At 38.6% G+C, this 9,856-nt stretch overlaps 1 protein-coding gene across 1 annotated transcript in view; it reads right to left on the minus strand.

The window, feature by feature from the left end:
* Positions 1–653: 653 nt before the first annotated feature.
* Positions 654–9,856, minus strand: part of URI1 (URI1, prefoldin-like chaperone) — a 36,495-nt gene continuing 27,292 nt past the window's right edge. Inside the window, exons 7-11 of the mRNA XM_009867699.1 lie at positions 7,070–7,250; positions 6,303–6,570; positions 5,589–5,731; positions 3,722–3,980; positions 654–1,463 (exon numbers count right to left, since the gene is read on the minus strand). Coding sequence (XP_009866001.1) covers positions 1,275–1,463; positions 3,722–3,980; positions 5,589–5,731; positions 6,303–6,570; positions 7,070–7,250 — 1,040 coding nt within the window. The 3' untranslated portion in view covers positions 654–1,274. The remainder of the gene's footprint in view (positions 1,464–3,721; positions 3,981–5,588; positions 5,732–6,302; positions 6,571–7,069; positions 7,251–9,856) is intronic.

A 9,856-nucleotide genomic window follows, 5' to 3' on the forward strand; every position in this document is an offset into this window, starting at 1 on the left:
TCCCCATGCCCTCTGCCAACGTCCTCCCTTGTCCTTGCTCAACATGTTACCCCTTCTAACTGTGCTGATACAAGCATGCTGAGAAAGAGATTATGAAACTTGCTAGCTTAAAAAAATATACACAACTATCAAAAAAAACCCAACCACAGTAGTTTGGTTTTTAAACCCAGCTCCATCGCCCATTATCTTTCAAGGGGTGGCCCCACAAAAGCTGTGTCAGCGCAAGGGAGGGGATGGCGAGAAGACAGGAACGAGCTGGGACTCCTGAAGCCAGGATTGCTCTCAGCCAGAAGGACACACAAAAGTGTACCCTGAGTGCTGCAGTGCTGTTGCATTTTGAAATAAAGTTGAAGCATTAAGACATGTTTCCTTAGTGCTGACTCCCTCTGGGCATTCCCAAGACAATTACAATGTTTTCTGAGTATACAAAAGAACTAGGAGATTTTGTAATCAGAGTCTGAGTTTATGCTTCTCTCCTTAAGAGCATTCAATTTCCATGGACATTCATTAGCAGGAGGTTAAAATACAATGGCAGGAGAATGGACTGCTTTTATGTCCATGTGGTAGTAAACACTTCAAGAAATGCAAGTTCAAAATAAAAACCTCTCCGTGTCGTTTCCAAATTAGTAGTAAAGCACCAAAAAACACACAACTTTCACAGCTTTTTTACTGAAAATTTAATTTTACAAAATACCCTTTTCCATCAAAGAAACTTCCCTGCAATGTACATGAACCCAGCGCTTTATAGATCTGTACAGTGAGATATCAGAGAGGTTTGAAAGAAGGAAAAAAACTTCCAGCAGACACCTAGTTGCAAAACCTACAGCGATGTGAATACAAGCGTGGCTTAAAACACTAAAGCGAGTAATGCAATATAATTGGTGAATCTATTTGAAATGTGAAAAGTTTCCTTAAAATGGTCCATATGGTATGTAGAACATCACAGCTGGCACAAAACTGCCTGTATTTAGGTTTAAACACAAAAACAATGTATGTAAGGAAGAGTTTTTGAAAAAGAACCCAAGTGCTGCTATCATAAGGCAAACATATACAAAGGCGCTGACAGCACACAGGGAAACCGACAGAATAACATGAATACTCAAAGTGTTCAAACTCTGAACTTTTTTTTTAAATGTTGCTAATAAAAGATAACCAATGCCAAATTAACATAGGACACCCTTTTAACTAGCTAGGTGTAACGCATATAGTTTTACATCATCTCAACAAATGTGAAACTAGGCAAGAGCCTCCAGCCTCGGCTGGCTGGGCAGGACCTAGTGAGTCTGTTGCATTCTGGCAGCTTTGAATTTTGAAATCCTCTTTGTAGTTTCTTCTGACGCTTCGGACAAAACTTCCTCTGATTTTCGCTCCAGAATGGTAGGCAGGACTGGGTGAGCAATGACTGGGTGTGGTATTAAGGAAGGAGACAAAGGCTCCTTTTCTATAACAGTTCCGGAAAATGCCTACAACAGAAGAGAACACTCAAAATGAGCTAATAAAATGCAAATGTGGAGCTATGCCCATAAGGTCATTACCCTATATTAGCCTGATTAGGATTGTTATTTCTTTTAATCAAAAGCAAAGAAATATCTTTAAATCAATGATTGTTCCTTGCATAAGTAACCAAATTGTAATTAACCTCAAAAAATAGCCCGTTCAAAGATGACTGAATGAAAGACAGTGTCTTAAAAGTACTACTTAATCTCATTCCTACCGCACAAATGATCTAAAAATTTGTTTCCTTGCTGACATATGTTCAAGCAATAAAACAGCTGATTTAATATATAGTTTCATTCTGGATAAGAAATCGAGAGACTTTGCAAAGTTAGAGTATGTCAGCATTTCCATCATATGTCATATTTTATGACTTAATATCTTCTCTAATTGCATCAACCTGACACGCTGCACACAAACTGGCAAGTACATATTTTGTTTGTTCTTTTCTCCTTACCAAATATGATCAAAAATTGGTGAAGGCAATTTATACTTAAGAGAATGGCAAACTTGCTTCCAACTATTTCCTTCTAAAAAAAAAAAGTCTAATAAAAACATTTAATGTTTAAAAATGATAATTTTATGCAGCCCATTTTATACCTTTATCCTTTTTAAGTTAGGTAAGAAATGACCGTGACTCTTGGAAAACCCTGAAAAAAAAGCAACTCAGAACTACCGTTCATAAACATATTTAAGAACAAATCATCCTACTATGTACTGAAAACAGAAAATTCAGAATGCCTGAGGACAAGGGGAAGCAGTTCACATCCAAGGTTTGATGCTCATACTGGGCACAAAGGAATGCACACCAGATTTATCAACTATGCTTAGTTCTGCTTTTTCATAACTCAGCCACTAAGAAAAACAAAGCAAAACAAACCAGCCATTCTTTTATTGCAGGACCTGCAAAAAAGCAGTGTTCTTCTGTTTTCTGCTCCAACAGCAAAAGTATGCTGAAAGCTGTGCCTGTGCACACCTGCCTCGTTCTAACAACACACTCATTTTCAAAACCAGGTAAGCACAATGCAGCCCAGGAAGACAGTGGTAAAATTACAAACAAGTTAGTGTGTTGCAAATGGTAACAGAGAAACAATGTATTTCAAACATTCATAAAACCAACCAAAAGCAAAACACCAGCATTTAAGAAGGCACGACTAACTGTTCCCTCCCCTTCAGTCGCTTAGAAAACATCTTATATTGTAGAGAATAATCACACCATATTCAGAAAATGGACTAACGAGGAACATCTAAAGTGTACTTAGATGTGTTACAAAAATACAGCAAATATATTTCAGAAAGCAGACAATGTGAAGTGCTAACTCTACAGATGACTCTTCCACCACGAATCCTCACATCCTGCCTGGATTTGTCTGTAGCTGTTTGTTTGAAAAATGATGATAAAAAACAGCTTTTATGAGGGACTCAATTCTTGTCAAAAATAATTTTTCTAAAAACAGTGTTTTCACTGAACTTGCCCACTTCATTGGGAACTACTGAAAACTCTGTTTCATCTAGTTTGAAAAAAATTAATGTAAGTTGTTACAAGACAAAAATGAAGAACACTCTGTTCCATGAATTTCAGAGCATTTAATTCTCGTACTCATCCAGTCACTAAGTAACTGTACATTTTCACTTACGTCTCTTCCTTTATGATGAAGCCCTGAACTTTCCAAACATGTAAAAGATACGTTTGGGATCACTAATGGCCCTAGTCAGGAACAGGCTAAGTAGAGGAGTCATGCTTCCTTTCACAGGGCAATTCCTGTGTCTTTGGCAAGTCCAAGTAATAACTCAACTGATATTTGTGTGGCTTAGAACTTGAAAACACCACCTGGAAACTAGTAGCTGTGCAACACAGGTTACAGAGAATCAACTCATCCCTCTCATCAACTATGAAGCACAGGTTTTTAACTTTTTTTTTTTTAATCCTGCTGTACATCCTGCAGTAAAATTTTCAGGATGACCCTGGTTTCAGTAACACCGGCAAGCGACTACTCTGTCAGGCCTTTACAGAAGAGCTTCAGGTCTTGGGGAAGCCACCTGACTTGTCTCCTGCCCTCTGCCCAGGGATGCGTGTGACAGAAGCTTGTAACGTCCTTCTGAAGCAAACCATGTAGGAGTCAGAAAATTGTTTTTAAAAAATCAAGCCAATGGTATATGCAACTATAGTCATTAGATTTCTCAGTTTTATCCCTGCCAACAATCAATAATTAATTAAAAACTGTACCTCAGTTGTCCCTGAAGAGGGAGGAAGCTTTTTCAGTAGCTGCTGCTGCCCCTCCTCCTCCTCTTCCTCCAGTATGCCTTCGCTGTTGTCACTCTGAGTAGCTTCATCACAGCTAATACTCCTCTGAACTCCTCGTCTGTCATCAAACTCAGCAGCACTGTTCTCACTGGTATCGCTACAAACACTGTTCTCTCTGCTTCGAGACTTCAAAATTGATTTACGAGGGACATATTCTCCATTCACAACATCAACAAAGACTCTATAAAGGAAAATGTTAGCTTTAATAAACCATTTCAGGATCAGATGACAAATTTACAGTGATCTTGCTTTGTCTTTTGTACAAATTAATTATGATGTGCTTTTCCAACTTTTTCACTGCAGAATTATAATACTGTACCTTCAGAGGCGTTTTATTTACCAACATACAAGAATCAATTCTGCAGAGCAAACACCGCTATGCCCTTTATTCAAGCATTAAGAAAAAAAGCAGAAAATACATAGCTCTTTGAAAAGTATTAGAAAACAGAATAGTATGAGTTGAAAAAGTTAGGGAAAAGGGAAACTAAATGATTGCCAGGGTTTTTTCTGTAAAGAGAAACAGAAGATGACAATGACAGAAGGTTTTCTAGAATAAAGTCCTTGTCAAATGTAGAATATAAAAACAAATACTTGAAACATTCATTGCACGTGGAAAGGACGAAGCTTTTTCCTTACAAGTGCCATAATCCTCTGCTTTCAGTTTAAAAAAAGTATTAAAAATCATCTTTTAAGATCAGATCAACACAGAGACACTTTTCAAGTATTAACAAACTCTAAACTGATGAAGAGGCCTCTTCCTACAGTTTGTACTCCATCTCCATGACTTAAAGAAGTCAAGGGTGGGTGGAGGAGAAAGAAAGCATCAGGAGACAGCACCAATTTTATCAAATTTGGAACGGAGAAGCCCAATGACTGGATGAGTTTTAAAGGGGTTACCTGTTTCTTAACAGCTTTATTCATCAGGCACTCATGGGAACACTTGCCTATCTCTACAGAAGATGGAGTTCCTGTGCAGAGCTCGGGGAAAGCACCCCGCAAGAATCCTTTACCTCATCTTCAGCCCAGCAACTGTAATTACAGGATGGGTTTTACCTTTCCACACTCTGTAACACATTTTTTAAGATACTTAGGTGCCTGAATACATCGGCATACAAATGCCGTGTGATTTTCACAAGCAATCAACCAATTTAACAGGCATCTATGTTCATCTTTACAAACCTAAATACTTGCTTTAACTCTGCTGTCACCATTGTTTAGTGTTTCAATACCATCCTCTAAGCCCAACACTGTCAAGCTCTGAGTGTGGGTGTTCTACAGGTAAGAACCTTTTAGGGAGGATAAAGACAGTGATGGACTAAAGGCAGGGAGAGAGAACGTAAGAGAAACTATGCAAACAGAGATCTGAGTATATTCTGAAGATACTGGAAGAAGAGACAAAAAAACCCCAGCAATCAGTAACTGGGAAGGGAGGGGTATTAAAAATGATAGATAGTTGTGTTGAAAACAAACACAGAAACAAATGACACTGAATTAACCAGAATATGTAACTGCTTATTTTTTTATGTAGATGATACGTACTGGCAAATTCACATTAATTTTAGAAGCTTTTTCCTTTAGAAAGGAAATTTTAAGATCAGAAATGTTTTATGGATATGAAAGCATGGCAACAAGGCACAAGCCAAAAACTTTCTTTTTTAAGTAGTAAATTCAGTTCCAGCTGTTTCTTTCAGGAAATATTAGGCTCAGTTTCATACTATAGGTGAACAGAATTGAAAAGAGAAGGTCTGCTAAGGGGAAAGCTCACACGCCAACACTATAAATTACACACCGGTAAATGTCTGCTGGGGTTTTGATGTTCGGCAGTTCTGGAGTTGCATGGCCATTGCCATTGCTGTTCTTCCTTTTACGCTTGGCCTCTTCTTTCTTCTCACTGAATTTCAAAGTAGTATTTTTTCCTGTGTTTATTCTTACCTGAAAATTGAACACAAATGATGGTCTAGACCATAAAATCAACTATCACCAGGCTGCAGAGAGCTGACTTCTGACAGTCTCCTATCCAAGCAGTTCGGGACTATGAAGCACAGATAAATTAAACAAACACGTGAATGGTAACATTCATAATGTGAACTGTTTATTCTTTGCCACTTGCACTAGGCTGGGGCATTTCTTTGCACTAATGTGCATAAATATTGCATATAGTATATAACAATCTGCATATTCAAACTCTGCTCAACAGCTGAGCTGTTTAACAGCTCAAGTCAAGTAAAAAGTAATTTAAAGAACTCTTGGACTACCTTTTACAGCAGTCAGAAGCCAGAACAGCAAGGTATACATTTGAAGATCAATTTTTTTAATACCATATTTGTAACTGCAGGATTTCAGCAGTGGGCTCCAAGCATTTAGGAAAAAATCCAAATAAATAAATGTCACTTACAATTAGCATTCTACTTTGTCTATATTATCTAAATTTTTCTATTTTGGATATGGTATATATGTTTTAAGCAATTTGTTGAGATAAAGATAAAAATAACCAAGTACAAACCCTTTTAGGTTCAACAGTGTGAGAGAAAAAAATAGTTGGAACAGAATTATCTCCAACATCTATGTCATCTTCGTCATCACTGTGATAGTAAGTAGAGCCATTAACTTGGCCACCAAACAAGTCTGAATTTGATACTTCTTTATCGAAGTTGCCCTGAGTAATACAGTCTTCTGCTTTATATGTCCCATTCAGATCTGTCCTCTTATCTTCTTTCTCCTCTTCAGAGGAAGTTGTATCTTCTCCATTTGTCTCAACTGTATCAGGCATCCTATGAAATGAAAAATATCTATGTGAACTGAGACAATTCATACTCTTGAGAGGCACAGACATACAAATAATGAACAAGCCTGTATAATATTTTCTTTACCCATGTGCTATGTTTTTAGCCAGATTGTGAAACCTTTTTTATACACTATAAGAATAACTATGTCCTTTCCATGTCAACTGGAAATATCAGAACTGTGACATTCTGGCTAACGACATATATATTGCTTCAGGATCAGAATAGCTCTAAGGATGTCATTAAACAGTAAATGGATTTTACTCTCCCCTTTCCTACCATCTTTAAAAAAATACTATAATGCTGAACTGCTGTGGTGGCACAGAGGCAGATTTCAGCACCTTTGCCCTTGCAGTGCACACTTCTTCCCCTTTTTGTAACTTAAACTGCATCCGTTTAGTTAGCTATCTGCACTTTGTGTACAAACAGGATCACACACCCACGACTTTCTGAAATCTCAGACCTGACTGTTACAGCAGTACTATACCTGTCAAGTTCACCAAGTATCTCCTCTTGTCTCTCGAGCTCTTCTAAGCGGGCCCATAGTTCCTCTTCTGACTGAAAACGGCCCATTGATTTTGTATCACTTCCATTCGCTGGAAAATCTACCTCAAAAACGTTTGATACTTTTGGCTTTGAATGAGGTTTGTGAGCAGTTCGGTATTTTCCTATGTAACAAAAAAGAAGATGCAATTACTAAAGCAATTGACAAAAACACAACAAAAAACGGGGGGGGGGGGCAAAGCACAGAGGAATTAAGGAATATAGGAAGAACATTTTCCATTTCAAATTGTTGTTTAACTGTTTAAGTGAAACTGCCAATGAACCAGAGCACCAGCACAGGATAATAGTCTCCGGATGTTACAGAAATACCAAGGCAAAGCAGAGATGTTTATTTACAAAGCAGGAGACACTAATCCCATGACAGTTTTATTACAATGTAGGGGTCTTTACCTCTTGTGCCAAACAGTAGATTTTGATTTGTTCTGATAGATACCAACATGTGAATGTGACATTTGCTCACTGTCTCATTAACGGCACATTTTATTAACTAGTAAAACAATCCTAGTTTGTATTTCAGCTCATTTTGGACAAAGTCACCTGTATATAAAGATCAGAGTCTTTTTGGTTTGGGTTGTATTTTCTTAAAGTTTACAATGAAGATTATTAAAAATGACCGCCAGAATAATCTGGAAAATCTGATCAAGATCCAGCCATCACAAATCACTTATTTTGGTGAAGAAGATCTCCTTTGAAAAGCTTACAAAAACCTACCTTTCAGAAATAATAAACATAAACCCCTTTAAAGCTTCAGAGGTGACCCAAGATATACACCTGTGAGTAAACGGTAGTCACCAACAAGTTCTTGCTGCCATTTAAAAGCTTTGCTACTCAGTAAAAAGGTGCCTCCACTGAGGATGGGGAATACTTGTTACTGTTTGAGTGCTGTCTAGCACATGGGGAACAAGCTGCCTGCCAACAATACTAATGCTTTAGCCCTGTCTGTGTGAAGGGCAGGACTGCTCCTTTCATCCCCCTTCTCCCCAGGACCAGCAGCTCCCGCAGGCATTGCCCACTTCTGCATGGCCCCAGCAGGCGCCCAAGGGACGCTGCCCACGCCTGCACCGCTCCACAGGAGGGAGGCCCTTCCCCTCCCATCCCTGCCACAAACACCCCACGTTCCATCCGTACAGGTGGGCTCCAGCCCCTCTGCGGGTCTCTGTGAATCTCTGCTTTCTGCATCTAATCAACAGTAACATGTCTTTGTTATACAGCATCCTCCAAGTTTTAAAAACTTTTTCCATTAACCGATTGTGTGGCCATTTAAAAGAAAAATTAAGAACTCAAGGCTTAAAGATATCCTTATTCAAATATGTCAGCTTATACTTTAATCCTGAGTTAAATACAAATTCAATAGCAACATTAAAAAGCAAACAGGTGACTGTAAGTAATGTTGGAATACATGTCCCCTACTCTTCCACGGGATAGCATTTTTCATTATCTCACTAATAAAAGGCTGAAATGTGTTTTATCGAGATGTGAATGTATCTTGAGGTACACCAAGCAATCAGCGTAGCTTGTAAGAATTTCATCTGGTATAATTACAAAATTAATAAATAAAATTTGGAGGGATTAGTTAACAATCTGTTTCAATTTGATATTCAGATTGTGCCCTCGTGATTTCTTTCCATTACCCTTCAGTATTAACCACCGACTTGACTACCAAGGTAAGCACAAGGCTTCCTCAACACCAGCAAGCACTTCAACATGCCAGTGGTTTCTTCTTGTAATTCTACAAAACTTCTATCAGTTAGGAAATCAGGTCAGATCTCAAAGACAACAGAGGGTAACCACTTGCTGCTCCAGTGTCTACTGTGCTTACTCACCGTTACTACCAAACACCACAATTAACTTCATACATTATCCAAATAAAGTGAAATACCAAAATCCAGAAAAATGGAGAGTCAGCACTAAACTAAACAGATGCTCAGGATACTTGTTCTTGTCTTCCTCAGTGGTACAGCCCATTTCCATGTGAACAAAACCAATTCCTAGGCTGTTGATGCCCAGGCTGCCTCATAGTAATTACTAAACTGTTCTTTTAGCTACTTCTCTCTCAACCTCAGTATAGACTGGTGCTAATAGAAAATGTATGTAATTCTCATTTACAGATTTTCAGCAAAAATTAAGATTATTTCAGAGGACAATAATGATTATGAAAGTTTAGTAAAAGCTGCACAAAGGTTGACCTGGCACCCAGAGTCTGCTGCTGTTACGACGGGATATATTACCCAGAATGTTCCTCCTCCTATTTTGCAGTGACGGCTACTCATGGTTGAAACACTCCCTTAGTCAGCCTTGGTATATAAAGAATATTCAGAAAAATGTACCAGTAAACTGCCCATCTTAGCCCTCTGCAAATCACAAACTACTACTCCTTCTCAAAACGTCCAAGTGATGCTATTTTTAGTCTGTAAAATTACTTCTTCCTTCAACTTTGCCTGAGTCTTACCTATCAAGCATCACTTCAGTCAGCACAGAAATTATTCAATTCCTTATGTTTCCCAGTGTCCTCTTCAGAAATTCTCAGGAAGTATCTGCTTCAGTACATCTGCAAGACCTGCGTGCTAAGACTGTTTTTAGGTTTGCTGCACCGAGGGCAGCGAAACACCCCAGTGAACGACGTTTGCTCTGCCCCATTATGGCTCGTCCCTGTCCCCGCTCCTTCCCCTCCCTGCCGACACTGCTCACACACCTCCCTCCTAACAGGCAG

This window comes from Apaloderma vittatum, unplaced genomic scaffold (assembly GCF_000703405.1).
Source record: "Apaloderma vittatum isolate BGI_N311 unplaced genomic scaffold, ASM70340v1 scaffold38114, whole genome shotgun sequence".
Taxonomy (NCBI): domain Eukaryota; kingdom Metazoa; phylum Chordata; class Aves; order Trogoniformes; family Trogonidae; genus Apaloderma; species Apaloderma vittatum.